Genomic DNA, 21,987 nt, shown 5'->3' on the forward strand with positions numbered 1-21,987 from the left:
TTCAAGAAAAAAAAAAGAAGTTCAAACTGCCAAATTCAGCTATGAAAAAGCCAGACTTTTTTTTTCCAGTGAAATATTTCCTTTGAAAATTAAAAAGAGGCAGATGACTAGATTAAATTACTTGGCTTTGTACCTAATGAATCTTCAGAACGTTCTCCCAAGAGTGTTTGTAACCTCAAGTTACTACTCCTTTATAAGCAAATTTTGCTAAATATAAAAATAACTCCTCAATTTAAAAGCACTATTTACTAATCTTATATCACAAAATGTCCAGAAGGTTTCTCAGAACTCGGGAAACCCCTGATGAATAAGACTGATGGGGAAATGGCATGATGATGCGGCGGGGGGAGAAGGAGGATGTGGAGGAGGGTGGAGGCCATGCTGAGCCCCTGCCTGGCTGGCTGCCCAGCTGGCCTCTCTGCAGCCCTCCAGAGAGTGCCATAAAAGTCCCATAAGTAGGGGCAGGGGTGTTAAAGAGCTGCTAAGACTGGCTCCGAAGAGCCAACTGTGTGCATCTCTTCCCAACTCCATGCTCAAGGACCTCATGCTGGTGACCTGAAATTAGCCACGGTGAGAGTATTCACACCATAGAAACTGGCAAACCAAAGAGCCGGTTGTTAAACATTTATCTGCACACTACTGTGTAGGGGGCTCTGTTTCTCAAGGCTCCTATGGCTTGGAGAGGCAACAAGCTAGGCGTCCTGACCCCAGAGTCTGTGCCCCATCAACTCCAGTCCAGTCTCTTCTGAGGCATCCATCCATGAACTGAACTGTTATAAGGAGGAAGGGAGTGTCAAATATGACAGGGTTCTGAGAGCCAAAAGAAGTTTGGGACAAAAGGATGAGCTTTCCCGAGCCAAGTAATCTCCCTGGATTGCTGTTTCCTCACCTAAGACGAGAGGCAAGCGAGTCCCCGTAAGCATTTGACAAGTTCTCCTGAAAGACTGCTGTGCAGTAAACACACTGTGTGTGGGTGCGGGTGTGTGTCCTGGCCCCTCTTGATTCTGGGGAATAAAACCATGCCTGTTTCTTGCAGAGAAGAGATGAGTGGGAAGGGTATCACGTACACACATGGAAAGCAAGATGCAAGATATTTATATGACATGGGAACTGACTTTTAGAGAAAGTATGAACACTATTTGGTCCATCTGGGTGTGTGGCATGATGCCAGTGAAGGACGGGTATTTAACTGATGCCTACATTCACCTTCTGACTGGGACCAGAGGAGTTGGGTGTGTGTGGTGCAGATGCTGGTAGCCCTCTGGTCAACATTCTTGTAGCCATCTGGGATTGGCAACACTGGACTATTCTTGCAGAAGGCATCTGAAAGCAAGAACCCAACTGTAGCAGGATGAATAATCGTCCTCAAAAATATTAGGTCTTAACTCCTAGAATCTATCTGTAAATGGAAAAGCGTCTTTATAGATGTGATTAAGTTAAGGATCTTGATATGGGAGACTATTCTAAATTATACAGATGGGCCCTAAATGAAATCACAAGTGTCCTTATAAAAGGGAAGCAGAAGGAGATTTAATATGGAAGAGGAGAAAGTGATGTTACCATGGAAGAGGAGACTGGAATGAGTAGCCACAAGCCAAAGAATGCCAGCAACCACCAGAAGCTGGAAGAGTCAAGGAACAGATTCTCCCCTAGAGCTTCTGGAGGAAGTGGGGCCCTGTTGGCACCTCCATTTTGGCCCAGTAAAACTGATTGTTGGACAACTAGTCTTCAGAACTGTGAGAAAATAGATTTATGTTGTTTTAAATCAGCAAGTTCGTGGCAATTTGTTACAGCAGTCAGAGGAGCTAATACAAAAGATGATGAATTCAAGGCAAGGGCTTTACCTTCTAGCAAAAACTAAGAATTTTTTCTTCTTCAAGTCTTTTTTTCCCGCCTCATAGATGACTAAGTGTAGTAATGAAGGACAGGGAAGATTTAAGAATTCATAGACGGGACATGCAATCCTTTTTGTCACATCCCCAAGCACACATGCCGCCATGCCCTTCCATATGCTGTGCCCTCAGCCTGGCACACCTATCACCCTCTTCTCTCTGTAGAGCTCATACTTGAAATCAGGCCTGTGACACTGTCCCAGGTCCCTCTCTCTCTTCTGGGGAAAGTCAGTGTCTCTGCTTCCACTGTGCTGGGGTCCCAACCTCAGACTGCATGGGGGCCATCAGGTACCATCAGTGAGTGGGGCAGCTGGGTCAGGGTGGGAGAAATGGGGAGCTTGCACCTGTCATCCCAGGGATCACTGTAAACTATTCAGAAACATGGACTCAGAGTTGCTCATCTTCGATTTTTTCAAGAGAAGTCAAAATCCTACCTATTTAATGTGAAACCTCCCAATTGTGTTATTTGGTAACTACAATAATTTTTAAAAAAAAAAAGTTTAAATTCTGTGCACCAAACAGAAAGGTGTCTGGCTGCCGGTTTGATATGGGGCTGCCAGGCTGCAGCTCGTGCCCTAGGTCTTCCCTCTATGGCAACATTTACCTCATGAGTTACTCTATCCCTGGTCAGCCTCTGGACTGCCCCTCCAACTACCTGCCCCTTCTCTGAGGGGAGGACCATGCCCACAGAGCCCCAGGGCCTGGAAAACAGGGCCTCTCCAGGAGCAGTTATTCTCTAGAGTGGGGAAAGTAGGGAGGGAGAGGGAATATAGTAACATTTTCATCAGCAGAAAGTCAGCAAAATGCCAGCAATTCCCAGATGTCAACAAAACCACCCATGAGTACCTATGTGTTGCTTCAGATAAACTCTCAGGTCATTAAAACTTTGAGGGTGATCTGCTTAGTGTGTGGAGGATCAACTAGAACTGGGTCCAGCTTCCTGTGGGAGAAGCAGCAAAGACAAGGGAGAGCAGGAGGCACTGTGAGCCCGGTCATCAGGAACTGATAAGCAAAGGCCTTTAGCTCAACCCCTGCTGACCACTGCGGAACCAGCCCCAGAGATCTGAGCTCTGAGGTGGCTTCAAGCCCAGCAGGGCTACAGCCAGTCCAGAGAAAAGACCTAAAACAACTGCTCAGACAAAGGTATGCACAGACCTCTCTGGGCCTCAATTTCCCCAAATGTAAAGTGAAGAGGTAAGTGGTTTATTCCAGGAGCACCTTCACAATTTTTGTACTATCCTTGTACCAAAAGCACAATCATTTCTTTAATATTTTTCTATAAAACTGACCAAAGTTTTTAAAACTTAAATAAATTCATTACAAAAGAAAACAAACATAAGGGAAAACTAGTATCACTTGCCATATATACACAGATCATAATCCAAAAAAAAAAAAAAAAACCCACAAACAAACTACACCAATGGGTTCAATTTTAGCCATCTGCTGCTCTGAGCTCTGAGCCCAGGACAGCTTCCTCCGTGCAAGGGGTGCTCCAGCAAGTGTCAGAAAGATGTTAAAGGCACATTAGCACCCAGCTGAGACTTTCTCTTGGCTACTTGAAAAGGAAATAACTTTCCCATGCAGGAATTCCACAAGACTCCCAGACTTCACTGAGGACTGGAGGGTGGGGTGTGCCAGCAGGGAGCCCTGTTGGGAGGACACAGGTAGTTACAAACCAAAGCTCATCCTTTCCCTAGGGGCCAAAAACACAGCAGCCCTTTAAGAAAGCGGAACAAACTCAGAATTGAGAGTCTGAGCGCCCCCAGGCTCAGAAGGACAACAGAGAAAGGTGGGTATACATAGGAAGCAGGATGGCTAGGGTGGTGGTAGGGGCGGAGGGCATCTGAGAGGAGGAAGGAGGGAAGCTGCTCATGCTGGAGGGGCAGACCCAGTGGGAGGGTCTTGGTGCACCAGTCTGGCTCTAAGACCACCAGGTGGCCAAGGGCCTTGAATGCCACACTAAGGAGTTTGGAACCCAAAGCTTCTTGGCAAAATTGCCACCTTTGCCTTATCTCTCTCCCCAGGAATGCCTACCGGCAGCCCTATATGTACATTACCAATGACACTCAGGAGTACTGACATTTTTGCTGAGGGTTCAGGAATTTAAATTGATGTCTGCTTGGCCTGGGGAAGGCTGCACCCCAAAAGTCAGCTGCCTGCTCCTTGGTCAGTCTGTCCTTTTTCACTTTTTCAGGAGCGCCTGGCCTCAGAAACAAGGCCTGTACAGACCTTGGCCCACGGCTCACTGCTGGCACACCCGACCCCAGCAGCCCTGAGCACGGTCAGACAGAGGCCTTTCATGGCTTCAAAAGTTCCACCAGGTCCTCCAGCCACAGGAGGCTGGAATGGGAAACTGAATCCCACTCAAGGAAAAAAAAAAAAAAAAATGCACAGTGACCTTTTGTCCCAGCAGAAGTTCTCGGCCCTCTCCCCAGCCAGCGGAGGCGGTCCAGCAAGGAGAGTAAGGAATTGCAGATGTGCGCGCAGGGCCGGGCCGCCCTCCCCACCGTCCCGCAGCCTTGAGGGACCGCGCCCAGTCACCGCGGTATTCGAGACGCCGGGGCCCGACCCCGCTCCCAGTCCAGGGCTCCCTCTCCCAGATTCCGCCCGAAGCTCGGCGGTAGGTGCTGCTTCTTCCCCGCGCCTCGCCGAGAGCTCTTTCCAGCGAAGAGGCGGCAATCCGGAATCAACCCTTCTAGGGACAAGAAGTTCATTTTGGGACGCGAAGAGGACGCACAGGCCCTTCCCGAGCGCACGAGGGGCTGCTCTCGACACCACGGGGACGGTGCAGGTGTGGTCGCCTCTCATCGGTGTTCACGATGGGCTAAGAGCCGCGTTGGGCACCCCGCGCCCGGGATGCGCGCTAGCTTGCGCCTGGCCGCCTTGTGGGCGACTTGGGGACGCTTTCCTCACTGGACATGGGGTGCGGACACACCTCTGTGTTTCGAGGGTCCAGGCCTAGGACAGGACCAACTCCCTCCCCTCTGTGCGTTCGAGAACGGGGTTGAGCACCCTCCCCTTCACCCCTCCTTGGGACACCCACTCGGCGGCCGGGGCAAGGGGAAGCAGGCCCAGCCCGTGAAAGCCCCTCTGTCGGGGACCAGGGCAAATCGACGCCCCCATCTCGCGCCATCTCCAGTCCCCAGGGCCCGGCTCTTGGGCCCAGGCTCTGAGAGGCCGGGGCGCCGGAACCCGCGGCCGCCACGGAGGGGGCCGCAGGTGGGCGCTGCACTCACCACACATCTTGGCCGCTCCTCACACCCTTGCCAGCTCTCGGCCTCTACTCTCAGCTGACACTGCACAGCCCCGTGCGCACCTCGCGCTCCTGGACTCTAGCTCCCGCCGCTCGGCCTCTGGCCCTTATAGCTCATAGCCCTCCTCCAGGGGCGGGGTCGAGGCGTGGCCTCCTCCCGCCTGCCCGCTTCCCATTGGCCCCCGGTTGTCGTGACAACGGCGGGCACTTGGCCCCCAGGAGTCTGGGCAGCGGGCTAGGGGCGGCTCCCAGGCGCAAGTCCCGGCTGTAGCACGTGGGCGTCCGGCGTTAGATTCTGGAAACGGGCCGGTGGGGGCAGCACGCTTCCTGAGTTCAGACCCAGACTCAACCAGTGAGTAGACGTGGGACCTTGGGCAGGGGACTGAATCGCTCTGCGCTTCAGCCTTCCTGTCTGTAGAATAGGGATAACAATGGAACCTACCTCCCGGGTCGTAATGTTGTTTAAGGCAGTCTGTGTAAGTCACGGAGTACAATATCGGGCATAATAACACGTGTTCCGGGTGTGCACCCCTCTGTGTGCCAGACTCCTCTCAGGGCACCAGAGACGCAGCACAAGGTAGGCCCAGAGATGGAAAGGGACTTTGCCAAAATTGGGCAGCCGAGGCGGTGTCAGAACTCGAACCTGGGATTTATTGCAGAGCCGGAAGTCGGAGGCCGGGATTCCCCAAGTTTTGAGCAAAGCTGGGGGAACCCAGGAAGCCGCCTCCTCCCAGAGGGGCGCTGGTTGACTTCTCCGCGCAGCTGGCCTGCGCTCCGCCGGCCTAATCTCAGGAGCCCTAATCTGGCCCCGCCGTGAGTCACAGATGCCTGCGTTCCCCCGCCTGGTTACCGGCTGCCCCCTCCCCTTCCCCCTGTACTTTGGGCTGGGTCTCACGAGGAAGGTCACGAGAACTGGCCCAACATTTGCGTACTTCGAAGCCATCTGGTGTTTTTTATTTTACTTAAAAAAAAAAAGTCCTGAAATTCTAAACAGATACTCTTCAGTTGTGTTAGAGAAAAAACGAAGCTTTTTACGTCTTCTCTAGAGCATTTTTCCTAATGTAATCCGTCTCTAGCTTCACAAGGCTCTGCAGGCCCTGGCAGGAGTAGGCATTTATTGCACACATTGGACCTTTGAGGAAACTGAGGCTCAGCGACAGTAAGGAGCGGGTTGGTTGAGTAATCCTGCTAGGAAACAGCAGAGCTGGTTCAGGAGCTGCCGCATTTGCTTCTCAACCTCCACAGTGCACTGTCAACTTTCACTCACTCGTTCCCTCTTTCCTAAGCAGCCGGCTTCATGCCTGTCCTGGTACTAGGGACCTAATGGTGAGTGAAAATAGATCCAGCTTGGGCCCTTGTGGCACTTAAAAAGTGGTGGGCAGCAGACACTTAGTCTAGTGTCACAGAGAGCCAGATGGTTCCAAGTGGGATATAAGGAGGAGGGACAGACCTGGCTGATGGGGAGGGTTCCAGGCTGCCTGGAAGTTGGCTGGGCCTGAGGGTGGGGCTGGTGCAGGTCAGTATAGAGTCAGGGCAGTTGCCAGAGGAAGTTAACAGACTTGAAAAGGGAGGTACTGGTATGTGCAAAGGTCCCATGGCTGAGGGCTAGAGCTTGAGTTGGGAGATCAGGCTGTTCTGCCCCAGGGCCTCTACACTCTGTAACTGCGGTGGGGATAGGATGATATTCTTAGGCCCTCTTCTAGCACCAAGACAGCAGGAACCCTGAGGTCCTAGCAGGGTCCACATCTGCCCCCTATCCTCCTCGGGGATTCACAGCTCTCTGGTGCAGAGGAGCATGAATGCTAGGACCCCTGTGGAGGTATCTGCAACTGCTGCCCTGCCTTGGGGACCAGCCCCTGAGAGACCTTTGGGAGGACAGTGGCCTGGGCCTGGCTACATAACCACTAGATACCCCTGGCCCTGGCATTGGTTCAGGGATTAGTGTGTGGCCCATGCTGGGCCCTTGTCAATCTGCTTATGGACATGGGAAAATCAGCAGAAAAGATGAGCTTGTCCCTTGCCCAGTGGCACAGCTGGCTAGAGGGTAGAGTGGTGATGCCGGGGACCTTCTTGTCACCTTTGGGGTTGGGTGGGGAGAGGCTGTCTGAGACTGAAGAATCCAGAGCAAAGCAAATCCCTAAAATGGAGAAAGATAAACATTTTTGGAGCCCTGGGTTCACCCGGGCCTGAAGCCAGGATCTATCGCTAGGCTTCTCAGTATCAGAGCTCAATAAATTACCATCTTCACTTGAGGCACTCTGAAGTGACTTCTATCATTTGCAACCAAGTAGAGTCCTGATTCCTTCAACCTGTCGGAACTGGGATCTGAGGCCCAGGGGAGCAATTAGGCAGCTGGTGGCCCCAGCCCATAAGGTCTTGCTGGCTGGAGCCCCTTCCTGCTCTCGCCTTGTGTCTGGGACCTGTCTGGTTGCAGCCCAGGAGTCCCCTGAGGTTTGATGAAATTAAGCAATCTGACCAAAGTCACAAAGCCAGGAAGTGGGGGGCTGGTCTGGATCTGGAGACCAAGGCTTGGTCCCTCTCAGAGGAGGGAGGATGTGGGACCATGCATAGACACCTTCCCCAGCCTGGCCCCATACCTGTGCTTCCAGAAGGGTGAGCCTGAGGAGCTGGAGCCAGAAGCCCACAGGGCGTGGTGGAGCAGGGCTCTGAGCTTACTCCCAGTGGGTGCTAGGTGTCTAGTGCCCAGACTGATCACCCTGGCTAGCTCTGACCCCACTTGTTAGGAGTGACCTTGACCCCTCTGGCCAGCAGGGTGGGACCTCACACTGGGATTGCAAACTGCAGCCACAGACATGGCTTCTTCACCTGCACATTTTTTCCAACCTCAAGCCAACTTTTATAGTCAGAAGATTTGCTCATTGATCTAGTTTCTCCCAAACAACCCAAAGATCTGCTCTCCTGCACCCCATACACAGTACAGCTGAGTCCCATGGCTGTTCTGGAAGACAAAGAAGGTGCCTGCTATCTCCTGAAGGCTGATATAAGCCCTGTTCAGCTGTTTTCCCTTTGACATTTCTGCTGGGGCATAGGGAGTGTTACAGGGTTGTGGTATGGTGAAGGCCACTCTCTAACTCCTGCAGGAGTTCTGGCTGGGCTGTTACTAGCTCCCAAGGACTCCCATCAGGGGCCTTGCCCCCCGTTTCCAACTGCCCCAGCTGGGCTGTGGCCACTGGGCAACCTGGGATGATGACCTGTTCTTCCTTATCTCTTTGTACCCCTCTGGGAGCAGAAATGCCAGGCAGACCTCGATATTGACTCCTTTTGTCCAGAGACCCAGCCCTGCCCAGAGCTGTGGAATACAGTGCTTCCCAAGCCTCGGGAGGGTCCAGGGAGCTGGGGATGCAGGGTACTGGTGCTTGCATCTGGGAGCCCTGTATTGGATCACTGCATCTGGGGGCAGGCACAAGATTCTAAGGGCACCTTGAGTGGTCCCCACAGCAGATGAGGTTCAGGGAGCCTGGGCCAGACCTTAGATGTCATACCTAGATGGAGTACCCTGACTCAGGACAGCTGGGCCTCGGCTCAGACTTGAGATGGGGAGAACAAGGAGCAGCAAAGCATGAGACCAGACCTGGTTGTGGGGCAGGAAGCCACCCTCCAGCCCTCCACCCCCTCCCTCCTGGGAGCTGGGGTAGGTGGATGGGGGATGAGTGGGGTACAAAAAGCCCATGGCTAGGGAGAGTCTGAGAGACTGGCCAAGGGCCAGGGTTCAAGGACAGCCAAAAATGGTGAGCTGGGTGGGAAAGTGAGGCAGAAATCCTTCCACAGAGGGAGGGCCTGGGGGAGGAAGGCCTCAAGCTTGGCTAGGGCATGGGAAAGAGGGAGGGTTGTGCAGCTCAAGTTTTGGCTGCCAGATGGTTCCACTCCACCCCCACCTCACCCCAGGTCTGAGGCAAGAGAAGACCACCCTTTCAGCACAGGCTGGGGCTGCACAGAGGTGACCTTCCTGAGGAGTTCCTTGGAGAACTTTTTTCACCTTCTCTCTCCTGCAGGTACTGAGGAGGAGGTCTGCCACAAGGCTGAACTTGTGTATTCTTTTATAATTGTAAGTTAATTTCTTAAAAAATAGGGCTAATTATAAATCTTTATAACTTCATTCTTTGGAAGAAATACATATCCATTTTAGGAAATACAGAATAAAAAAATTTTTAAGGGTTGATCACTGTCAACGTTTTATGCCACCTCCCTCTGCCCCCACTACAAACGCTCTTTTTTTTTGCATATATAGTCATTATTTAAACAACAACATGGCCCTATGTTGGGAAAACTAGTAAAGTAGTCTTGTTCAGGCTTCAGAGGCAGAAGTAGGCCTCTGACCAACCTGTGACCCTGCCTGGACTGCGTGCCTGCTCACACACAATTGTTATAAACAAGTCAAGCAGCACTTACGATAAGAAAGGGAGTGGGTCTTAGAACTTCTTGAGCCCTGGGGACCTGGCCAGTCCCCCCAGGTCTAGAAAATCTTGTGACTCACACGTTGAAACCAACAGCATTGTTATGATTGAATCAAAGCTGCGTTTTTGCGCGCAAACTGATGATAACAGTTTGCGACCTGGGATTATAAACGGAAGTCCCGAGAACTGCAATTTGAAGTCTCACCTGTGGGGTGGACACACCGCCCAGGATCCCTCCCAGTTGGGACTCCAGATTGCTGTTACGCGGGACTTCCCAGCTGCTGTTTGAATCTGGATGTAGGTGTCAGCCCAATCTGGTGATTTATACTCTGTTATGTCTCTCATACGTTTTCCCCTTCTAATGACTGTATATTGAAGTTATATAAATTAATAATCTTCTATTAAAAAATTAATTAAAGCTGTTCAGTTGTGTGAAACGAGTGGTTATTTTGCCAGCAGATCCAACAAACATTGAAACCAAAGCGGGCTTTTGGCAAAACACCTTACTGCAAAAATTGTTTCATAGCTGATGCTTGAATTCTGATTAGAAAGAATTTCAGATTGTCCTGTGAAGACTGGATTTGACCAGGGATGCCAGCCTTGTACCCGATGTACCTCTGGTGCCATTGCACCCAGAGAAAGCTGGGTCTCTGCTCTGCTTGGCCAGGAGAGGGTGTGGGTCTGTGCGGGATGAGCAAAAATCTGAGGTTGCATCAAGCATTGGCTGTGGGATGGCAGTGAGGGGTGAGCAGCAGGTCCACCCCACAGAGTGCAGGCCTTGGAGGCTCTCTGGCCAAGACACAGGAGCTGGTGATGGTAACGCCTGCATGGCACTACCAGAGCTCAACCCACGCCAAGCAGTATATTATTTCAGGCAAGCATCTCAGAGACAAAAAGGCACCAGATTCACTCTTCATCCCTCCCCCTGCTCTGTGCCCTGGGAAGCTGGCCTTCATCTGGGGTCCCAAGCCCTCTGACTTCTGGTTGGCTCTAGCCAGGGGGAGAAACTGAGCAGGAGGCCTGGGGTGGGGGGTACGGTCAGGATAGCCATCCTCTCCCCAAGGCCTCAGGTTCTGTCTGGTGGCCTCTCCCATAGCTGCCCTCTCTGGCTCCTGACAGAGTGGTTATGCTTGGGCTGAGTACCCCCTGAAGCTGACCCAGCCCTACTGGTCTCCTTAACCCTGCACATTCCCTTCAGGAAATGCTCTGAATCCCTCTGTCCAAGGGCACAACCCAGGGTGACCTGGGCTGTTTGAGTTTGCCTGGGACTGTTGTGGTTTTAGCACTGACGTTGCCACATTCTGGGAACCCCTCAATTCTGGGTAAACTGTGACAGTTGGTCACTCTAGCTGCCACCGATCCCTGCAGAGACTCTGATATGCATTCTTGTCTCCTTGCTTTCCCCTCTACTAAACCGAGATTAAAAAGGGCCCAGGCTGTGCCCTGGATTTCCAGTTTCTTGTGACCAATTAGAAGAGCTGGCCATCCGGGCCCCACGCTGAGGATCAGTTGCCCATCACTGAGTGTGGCAGTGTCCTGAGAAGAGGTTGACCCCCACATTCTCCCTGTCTCTCCTCCTAGGCTGGTGCTGCCTGTCCTACCTGCCTGGGTTTCCTGCCTGGCCCCAAAGGCAGGCGGGCCAGATACTCCTTCACACTGCTGATATCCTACAGCTTCCCAGGTGGGGGTGGGGGAGTGAAGAAGGGGGCTCTCCAAGGGTTAGTGTCCCTCCAAGTCGTTCAGTCTAGCAGCAGCATTTGTCTGTGATTCTTAGAGCCCCGAGAAAGGACGGAAGGTGGAGGTGCGGGGTCCAGGACTTCCCAGGTGCGGGGTCCAGGACTCTCCATGGAAAGTTTCATTGATGGTTTCCCTCTCCATCAGTGGAGAGGGGGTGCTTCTGGGTGGGCCACCCTGCAGGGCGATGGAGGGCATCCTACATAAGGGTCAGTCCAATCCCACCAGGCAGGGGACCGGACCCCAGGGCATTACTGGAGCTACTCCTGACCCATGTGTGTCCTTATTTACATGTTTGTTGAGGCAGTGGGATGTGAGACCTTCCCAGACCCTGCTGGCGCAGGAAGGAGACTTCAGGGAGGGACTGTCTGGGTGTTCACTAGGTAGGCAGACAAAGGTGCCTTCTGGAGTAACCGATGGGCAGAGGAGACATCTGGGCCTGTTTCCCTCCCCTTTGGGGACAACACCCTGGATTCCTCTGTGGAATTACCCCTTCTCTACTCTCAGCCTTTTGGATCACAAGGGCTGGCTTGCTACCTGGCTCCCGGGGTAAGCACATGACCCAGGTCTGGATAATGAGGACACCATATTCTGAACACAGGGGTGGGTCTGGGCTGGACAAGGGGCCTAAATCAGGTCTATGAGAACCAGTGAGTGTCATACTGGAGGAGTTTTGCTGGACCCATCAGAAAAGAGGGACTTTGTTTCCTGTGAATTTACTAAGGTATTAGAATGTAAGGCTGGAATGTCATTTGTAACCAGATTGACCCCGGTGGGGAAAATCCAGGATTGGAAATAAAATAGAGGAAAACAGATCTGTGCACGTGGACCCAGTTCTGCCTGAAGTTGTGCATGCCTGGACTTCTTAGGCACGTTGTCCTTGCTTGGGTAGGGGTCCTGCCTTAGCTGGTGAGGTTGACCCTTGCCCACAAGGACTACTGCCCTGTGTGCCCTCTCCTTGGCCCCTGCTTGGAGGGTTCCAGGCAGCCTGCTCATTCACTGAATAGGCATTCACTACCTTCCCGTGCAGTACACTGTGGGGGCAGGTCCTTCTGTCCTCCAAGTACTGATCTTTGTGAAATGCACTGAGGGTTCTCACAGGATGCAGGTAGCACCACCACCTATTTATATAACCTGTGAGCCAACTGTTACCGAAACTTCGACTTTCTGTGCAATATGGGGAGCTGGGGGTCTAACACCTTACGGTGCTCCAGGAAACCAGCTGCCAGAGAATGCAGGAGCCCTGGCTGGGTGTCTGTTCTCCACCTTTGCATTAGTGAAGTGGCTCTGTTGCTAGGGACAGAGATTTACTCTATGCAGCCTGAGCTGACACAAAGAAAGAACTTGATGCCTCTACTGGTGAAAACACCTCCTTCAGAGACAAGACAAACGGGACAATAAAGCAGGGCTCCCCATTTTGCTGGCATGGCAATGTCTTACATATGTTCTGAAATAACCCATCTCAAAAAATGCTCTTCCTTTTCCTGCAAATGGAAACCAGATTGTGCAGTTTTTAACTTCCTTTCCTTAACAATACTATATTTAGAAAATCTTTTTGATCTTAGCAGATATGAACACATATTATACACATATTTTCATTATGAAAAATTTCAAAAATAGTCTAATGAATCCCCAAGTACTTATCACTCAGAGTCAAGAATTACCAACATGTAGCTGACCTTGTCTCACCTATCCCTTCAGCTTTTGTTCTGCTGGAACAAGTACTGATATGATTTGATTTGTTTATAATTCGTTATGTATATTTACAAATAAAAACTCTATGACTTCAGTTCCATTATTACACCAAGCAAAATTAACAGCAATACCTTAATATTATCAGATACTTACTTATTTTCAACATTGATGTTTGTTGGAATGCAGTCAATATTCCTTGATTGTCTCAAAAATGTTTTTTTATAACTTGTTGATTCAAATCAGTATACTAACAATGTCTACACAGTGCCTTTGTGTTATACATCTCTAAGACTTTTAAATTTGTAATCCATAAAACATACAAAATCTCCCCCACACCTTTGCCTCCACCACTTGGGATGGTCTGAAACCAGCAAGTGTTTTTACACCCTGCCGGGCCCTGCGTAGCTGCTCCTTTGGATGTCTGTCTCCCGCCTGGCTCAGAGCAGACAGAGTAGGCTGTGTGGGGACCACATGCTACTGGAAAAGCAGCACCCCAGGGTCTGGAGCAGGCAGGAGATGTGGAGACCAGGAGGGAATGGAGATGCCAGTGCAAGCCAGAGGCAGCTGTGACAGCAGAGAAGACACTGGCCCCAGAGTTGGGCTGGCTAGCTATAAGCCCTAGCTTTCTGCAGCCTCATGGTGTGGTATTGAGTAAGGCAATCTCTTCTTCCATAAGATGAAGACAGCAGGCACTCTCACATACTGCCTGAGAAAGTGTCAATGAATACAACTTTCTAGAGAAAAATTTGGCAATATATATAGACAGGGGACTGGTTACATGAAGAGTGGAAAGTATCCACTATGAAACGGCAGCACAGGTATGTACAGCCTAGGTGGTTCAGTAGAAAAGAGGGCTACAAAGATGCTATGTAGTGTGTAATCCTTATTGTGTTTTGCTTCATATTGAAGCAAAGTTTTATTGAGATATAATTTTATTGATATAATTCACACGCCACGCAACTCACTAGTGTAAAGCATACAATTCAATGATTTTAAACTTATGCACAGAGTTGTGCAACCATCACCACAATCAATTTGAGAACATTTTCATCATTCCCTTCAAAAATAAAATCAAGAGCCTCCAAGGCTGGCAGGAAAGGCTCCTTGTCCTTAAGGCTTAGGTGTTCCTGGGGAGCAGAGAGGCTGGCCCCTCGCCTGGGAGTAGCAGTGTGGGTCTTCTGTCCTGGCTGGAAAGTGGCCGATGGCAGGTCTGTGACTCAGGCCTAGCTGGTGCTGTGAGTCTGAGGGTTGTGGGGCACATGCAGGTCCCTGAATTCTGGGGCCCTCAGAGGCTCATTGGGGAGGAAAAGTGCCCATGGGGTATGATGGGGCCAGCATCACCTATACCACCAGCTCTTCTTGGTGGTCCCTGGCACTTCCCTCACCTGCGTGCTTGCTGAGCTGAGGTCTTGGCCTTCTTGGCACAGCCTGCCTGGCCGGCCAGCGCCTCAGCAGAGAAGCTGGGGCAAGGAGAACAAGAGCCTCTGTGTCCTACAGGGGTGCAAATCATCCCATGTCCTGAAGCTGACTGGGCTCAGTCTGTGGAGTGAAATATTTTGGAAATGCTCATGGGTCTGCAGACACAGGTGAGCAAAAATAACTGAAAACAGGTTGACATCAGAATCCCTTGCCTCCAGCCGGGCATGTCCACGTGCATATGTGGAATCGTGGTCGAGACACTGATAACAGTTAACCACAGAAGCCTTTCCTAGAAGGGACATGCTAACCCTGTCTTAGCTCTCTAATCACACAGGCAGGTTGTGGTGACTGCCCCTGCCAGGGGTCCTGGCTATCATGTGACTTTGTGCCAGGTGCCTTTCATACCTGGCTGACTGAAGATGATTGGGACGTGACGCTGTGTTCTCTCATTTATCAACAAGGAAATCCCTATAATCCTCTGACTGGGCACCTTGACATCTCATTGTGATGGGACCTCTGAGGTCTCTGCTAAGCACAGGGCTCTTGCCTGAGCCTGCCTCCTGCCTTCTGTCACCAACCCTGGAGTCCCACACAGCGCAGGCCTCAGGCCTCTGCTCAGTTCATGGAGAAGGAAAATACCTCAAACTGGACGTTTGACGGAATTGTGTCCCCCCAAATTCATATGTTGAAGCCCTGACCTTCAGTGATGGTGTTTGGAGGTGGGGCCCTTACGAAGTGACCAGGTTTAGCAAGGGTCACTGAGGGTGGGATCCTCCTGAGGGATAAATGCCCTCACAAGAAGAGGAAGAGAGAACGTTCTTTCCCTCCATGCACATGCACCAAAGAAAAGGCCGTGTGAGGGCACTGAGAAGCAGTTGTCTTCATGCCAGGAATAGGGTTTTTCACCAGGAACCAGAAGAATCAAATCTGCCAGCAGCTTGATCTTGACTTCTAGCTTCCAGAACTCTGAAAAATAAATGTCTGCTGTTTAAACCACCTGGTCTACAGTGATTTTGTTATAGCAGCCTGATCTGACTACAACATCAGCTTAAGCAATAAAGAAAGGAAGTTTCCTGTTCCTGAAAGTAGATCCGGGGGCTCAAACAGTGTCTTCATGATGCTGTCTTCCACTCAGCCTGCCTTTGGGCGGTCTCAGGGCTCAGACAGGTGCCCTCTCCTGGTGGCTGGGGTCTATAAAATGAGCGACCCTGGTGAGGGGTGAGAAGTGAGTTCACTTCCCCAGTCATGGACCTGAACTGGGAGCTGGGGACTAGGGTTCAACCCAGAGCCACCTGGAATGAGAGGTAAAAGGGAAGGTCCCCAGATGGGAAAGGGGGAAGATGCTGGGTGGTCCACATCCATCCATCACACTTGCTGAGTGTCTGAGGGAGTGAGGGTAGGGGTGGACATACCAAAGTAAAATCTGAGGTGCTGTTACCAGACTACGGGCATGGCTAATGGGGTAGCCTTTTGTCTCTCACAAACTGGTAGGACAGGTAAGGCAGAAGAGAGGTATGTTGGAAGCCCACCCAGGTGGAACCAGATCTCAGGTGGAGCACAGGGGCCTGGGGTTTCCTCTGTTGTTGTTGTTTTGGGGGGTACAAGGAGAAAAGTTTATTTTACTGTCCAATTATTTTCTTAAAAAATTTAATTTTTTATAAAATACAACTTTTAGTACCATAGAAATGTTTCAACATCTACAATGACATATTATTACTATGTACAACTTCAAAAACAAATGCTTCCAACTTCAAGTGAAGTGATGTTGAACACCCTGACTATACTTAAGCTGTAGGATGGGCCATTTCCTAGATGGCCGATGTTTTCCTCAGCTTGGAAAAAAAGTATACAATTGAAAAATATAAATAAGATCTTCAATCAGCTGAGAATCATAAAAATGCTTTCTGAAGTTCAGTCAGAAGTTCAGAACTTCACAGAGGCTCAGTGGAAATCCTTAAGCAGAAGTGACGCAGTGGGCTTTGCACTTTAGAAAGATCTCTGCAGCAGTAGGAGGCTGGGTGGGTAGGTTCAGTGCAGGCCTGGGGTGACAGGAGAGGTGAGCGGGAGACCTGGGGGGTTGCCCAGGCAGAGTTACAAGAAGAGGATAGTGGGGAGAAAGAGAGCCTTGGTATGGCCCACAGTATTCAGCTCTAGAGGCAACGGGAGAATAATTTGCTGGTCTTTGGAATACAAGATGATAGCAGGGTGAGTGGGGTGAGGACAACTGTTTGGGCCCTGTTGAATCTGAGGTGACTGAGGACACCTGCACCCAGCAGAGGGGTCTATAAGTTGTGGGACATGAGTCTGGAGCTCAGAGAGGGGACTATGCTGGAGACAGGGTTTGGAGTTGGGGACTTGGATTTGAAGAGATGGAGGGTGTAAGGGGAAAGGGAGAGAATGCCAAGGAATCCAAATCCAGAGGTTTGATCAGACTTCTGGTGCTCCCTCTTGCTGGCCTATGACCCTGTAAGCCCCTTCATCTTCCTGAGCCTCGGTTTTCTCATCTGTAAAAAGGGGCTAGAAATAATAGCTCCTGTGCAGTTATGAGTACAGATGAGGATGGGCTCTGCAAACCATGAAGCATAGGGTAGGTGCTCAGAGGACAGTGGGGAAGCCCAGAGAGGGTCTGAGAGCTATAGCCCAGGCAGAGGCTAGGCCATCCATGGAAAGGGGTCTACTGTTGCTGCTGCACCATGATCTGAACTAAAGTGGCCCCAGCAGGGACCAATGGGTGGGGCTCCAGCCAGGGCAAGGGAGCATAATCACTGGGGGCTCTCTGTGGGGTCAGTGCCAAGGACAGTTGCAGAGCCACCCTATTGGCAGCTTTTGGAGTCTTATTTATCTTCTCCTAAAAACACAGCTGGGAAATGGAAGATCACTGGCATGGGGATGGGTGTTGGCCAGATGGCCTTTCTGTCACCCCTCCCAGATCAACAGGATTTTTGGATTTTCATCTTGTCATTAACAGATGAAGAAAATAAGCTGTGTGTTGCTTGTGTACAGAGTTTGGGTGAGTCAGGCTATGGCTGGCTTTGGGAACTCCGAGGCCTTCTGGGCCAATCCACCCATTGGACATATGGAGAGAGGAGCCAGAGAAGCTCAGGGCACTGTGCAGAGTCATTTGTCAGTTGGGGGGCCCTCAAGTGACCACAGGCTGGTGCTGACACTGGCCCTTCAGGTGGGGTGGCACTCCCAGGTTTGACACATGCTCCATCACTCCTCAAAACTATCCATGGGGTTTTCCCTGGTGGCACAGTGGCTAAGAATCTGCCTGCCAATGCAGAGGACACGGGTCCAAGCCCTGGTCTGGGAAGATCCCACATCCCGCATAGCAACTAAGGCTGTGTGCCACAACTACTAAAGCCTGTGCGCCTAGAACCCATGCTCCACAACCAGAGAAGCCACTGCAATGAGAAGCCTGCACACCACAACGAAGAGTAGCCCCAGCTCGCTGCAACTAGAGAAAGCCCGCACACAACAAAAGACTCAAAGCAGCCAAAAAAACACAAAAAACAAAAAGAAACTATTCATGGCCCACATTAGTTCAGAATGTTATCAGAGGGGTCCAGCATGTTCTGGGGAGTGTGTGTGTGTGTGCATGTGTGTGTGTGCACGCACACATGCATGTGTGAACTTGTGTATGTATTTGAGTGTGTGTACGTGTATATATATGTATGTGTGCATGAGTGTGTGTATGTGTATGTGTGAACAAAGAGCAAATTGGAGGCCAGGAGATGGTATGAAAGACCTCAAGGGCTGTACTCAGATGTGTGAGCTTGATTCTCTAGTGACAAGGAGTGGACATCACAAGAAGTCACTTTTTCCATCTTCAAGGTCCTGGTCCTTGCTCTTCCCTCAGCCTGGAAGTTCCCTTGCCATAATTACCACACAGGACTGGCTCATGTCACCCCTCAGAGAAACCTCCCCTGCCTGCCCCTATTAAAAGGGGCCACCTAATGGTCCTGGCTACTTGCCTGACACCCAGTGCTGGGCCACTGCTCACCCTGCTGCCTCTGGGAGTACAGGACTGAGTGAGCAAGGCTGGAGGTAGCCTCCCTGCCAGTGCCTTGCTTCCTCTGCTGTACTGGAGGGAGTTCCAAGTGGGGCCTGGACTGCCACTGGGATCCAAGGGGGTGGCTTCTCAGGCCTGAGAGGGTGACCACACATCTCTGACTGGACAACCTTGTTCCTCTGCTGTCACGCATTGAGAAGAAGCAAAGCTCAAGCCAGTGCTGAGAAGCAGCTTCCCAGAAGACTCTTCCTGCTGAAAGCTCCCAAGGGACTCTTCTCATGAGAGGGAAGCAGCTTCCAACCTGCTGGGTTAGAGTTGAATCCCTGCTCTGTCCCTAAGACCCTTAACTGCTGGCCCTTTCTGGACCTCCATTTTCTCATGTGAAATGGGAATGATACTTTAGCTTGATGAGTTTTTGTGAGAATTAAATAAGAGAAGGTGACAGGAATGTTGATGAAATTTTATGATAAATTTAAAGATTTTTCAAAAAGCAGAAGCCAAGAAAAATACTTTTCTGAGTACAATAAAAAGATAGTAAAAAAAAGAAAAAACTACTTGAAAATAAAAACCAAAATTCTTCTAAATAACCCTAGAAGAGGAATTAGAAATTGTGTAAGAATGTACATGTTAAAACCTGGGGGATGCATCCAAAGTGATATTCAGAAGAAAGTTCATAGCCTTACAAATATCTTTTCAAAAATCAGAAAGACGAAAAACCCTTGCAAGCAGGGCTTTCCCCACCCCACCACCGTTTTGTTCACTGATAAATCCCAAGAGGCTAGAACAGTGGGCAGAAGAAGCTGAGAGAATGGCAGAACAGGGAAGGCTCTGTGGTCAGGAGAGAGTAGGATGCTACTGGAAACTGAAAGGATTGAAAGCTCAGTGCCAGACTAGGTAAGGGGGCTGATGTCAGCTGGGTAGTCTGGACAAAGAATGAGACTGTCCCCTAGACTAGCCCAGCACCTTCTATGTAGGTCAACACATCATTTACTGTCTAGACTGAGCACCTGCCAACAAATGGCCAGCTGGTCCCTTGGGGAGTGGTGCCATGCCAAGGTGTTGGCACTGGCTCCTGTTGTTGGTAGGTAGGTACTCAGCAGTGGCAGTGGCCAGATCAGCCTTGGCGCAGCAAAGTCCATGCTGTTGAGTCCATGCATGTCTCCATCCCGCTCACCAAGGCCACATTATACATGGCCTCCACAGAGAGGATTTCCCTTCACCATGTTCTTTCTGGGTCAACTGGGGGAGGGGGTTGTAGGCGAGCTGCCATTCACTTTGTTCCGATGCTGGCTTGCTATAGAACCTATGCATGAGACAGGGCCTTTAACTCCCTGTTAACTGGTCATGGAGCAGCTCCCTGAAACACCCCGAAGAGGCAGGGAAGCACAGTGTGCCTTCCAGACCTGCTTGCACTTACCGGAAGGCTGTTTCATACATACAATTTTGTGATTTGTTGGGTCAGATAGCACTCAGTTCCTGATGGGTACTTCGGCTCATGTGGAACACTTGCTATCCCAAAGTCAAATGTACATGCTCTACCAGGGCCCAGCAGTAGGTCAGAAAGTTGTTTTCAAGTGGAGAATCATGTTGGCAGAAGAGGACATGGCTTTACTCCAGGACCCTGGCCTCTGTGCTGGGGAGGGCTCTTTCCTGTTCCAGGTCTCACTCACAACCACAGGTTACCCAGGAAGTGGTTGGAACAGTTATTCAAAGGTGGCATATGTTGCCTCCAAAATCCAAAGATTTTTACCTCTCTTTTTTCTGGTGGGTGAAGCAATGTATAGCAACTTACCTCTCACTTTAGAGGCATTGTCCAAGATCATCAGACACTTAGAAACTTTGCTTTTGTGGAGGTCCCTGAAGTTTCCCACAGTTTACCTCATACACTCTGGCAGGAATGTATCTTACTAGGGCTTCTAGGATGCTTGCTGCTCCCTGCCCTTCAGACCCTCGTAGCATAATGTGATCAGTGCAATGGACCAGCATTTTGTTTTGTGCGATTTCAAGAAGAAAGTGACATGGCTCCAAGGCATGTGAGGACAAAGTGCTTTGGGTTTTCTTTCTTGACAGGAATAGGAAAAACAAATGTATTAGCTGGATAATAGGCACCAGGAGCTGAGTTTATTTGCTCTGGTAAAGATACCACATATGGAACTGCATTCTCCACCGCCCCCAGCGTTTGCACTGAACACACAGATGAGTTAAGTGAGCATGTTGTGGGAGTCCCCACCCTGCATTTTTCAAGTCTTTGAGGGTGGGCCAATGCCTGCACACCCCAGTGATTCAGCATTGCTTTCAGTTTACTATCCTGGTGGGTTATGGGAGTATGCCAAGGCTCCATACTTAACATAATGGCCTTGAGTCAGAGAACCAATGTGGGGATTCGTCTAGGTATGAAACATGTTACTCTCACTCTATGCATGCTGGGACTTATGAAATAATGATTGGACCCACTATGAGATGGACCTAGCCAAGACTCCACCTATCACCTCACTTCCGTAAGCCCCACTCTAACCAGCAAACCATTTCAGGTCTCCAAGGGTTAACATCAGTTCATAGCCAGTATCAAATTCCTAGAAGGTCTAGGTACTTTCGCCCGGTGCATAGTTGCTCTGGAAAATGACAGTGAGTCCCACCGGGGAAGGCATAAGGGAAGATTTAAAGTATAATGCTGATATTTCAGAGTTCCTCCTCAAAGAACATGGTCTCTCCTTCTGTCCCGGCACTCTTGGTCTAGGAACTTGGTAAAAGGCCACGAATCCCCTCTGTACTCACTGGAGTTACATTTTGCCTATTAATTTCATCTCAAGGGCTCTGTGGTTGTTTACCCCCACCGCAGGTTCCCATGGTCAGATCACCCTGCTACCACTCTGTGCCTGTAGTAACTGTACCACCTGGATATTGTTATAGCTGATTACATGCTGTACCACCTGGATATTGTTATAGCTGATTACATGCTGCCACTTGGCTTCTGCCTCTCCAGGGTACCATTATGCCCACTGAGGGTGGGAAACCCAGTCCCACTGCAGGGTCCCCCTCTGTGCTGCCAGCCTGCCTAGATAGCCACCACCGAGCTTTCCAAGGCTGTGGGTGGCCCCTCACCAAAGCCTTACTTAGTGCCTTTGTGAAAGGCTTGACTCCAGGCCTTTCCAGGGGTGGTGGCTGGAGAGCGGTAGAGCAAGTTACACCTATTATGTGACTCCAAATGCCCATCTTCCTAGGCCTCCAAACTCTATGCTTAGTGTGCCAGGGGTTTCCAACTTTTCAACCATATTCCTTCAAGACTTCCATTGGCTAGCCAACAGCATCACTCTCTTAACCCAAGCAAGCACATTACTATAAGGTACATCCATGAATGAACAGGGACCAGTTGATTCTTATATATATTCTTACACTTAATGAATGCATTAGAATCTGTGCCACAGATTCTGTGCCTCCATATTCCTTGGGCTCCTGGCCATATGGATTGATTGGCAAGGCCATGTAACTTTTTGGGGGTTTAGGATCCCCCTTCTGAGATTAGGCCCTGGACTTCTCTATCTGGATGTAGTGAACTGTGACTCACTC

The 21,987-nt window shown here is 50.4% G+C and overlaps 1 protein-coding gene across 1 annotated transcript in view; it reads right to left on the bottom strand.

Moving 5' to 3' along the window:
- GFPT2 (glutamine-fructose-6-phosphate transaminase 2) overlaps positions 1 to 5,228 on the bottom strand; it is a 45,448-nt gene extending 40,220 nt beyond the window's left edge. Inside the window, exon 1 of the mRNA XM_082837163.1 lies at positions 5,129 to 5,228. Coding sequence (XP_082693289.1) covers positions 5,129 to 5,135 — 7 coding nt within the window. The 5' untranslated portion in view covers positions 5,136 to 5,228. The remainder of the gene's footprint in view (positions 1 to 5,128) is intronic.
- Positions 5,229 to 21,987: the final 16,759 nt, after the last annotated feature.

The sequence above is a fragment of the Leucopleurus acutus genome (genome assembly GCF_964270905.1).
Source record: "Leucopleurus acutus genome assembly, chromosome: 3".
Taxonomy (NCBI): domain Eukaryota; kingdom Metazoa; phylum Chordata; class Mammalia; order Artiodactyla; family Delphinidae; genus Leucopleurus; species Leucopleurus acutus.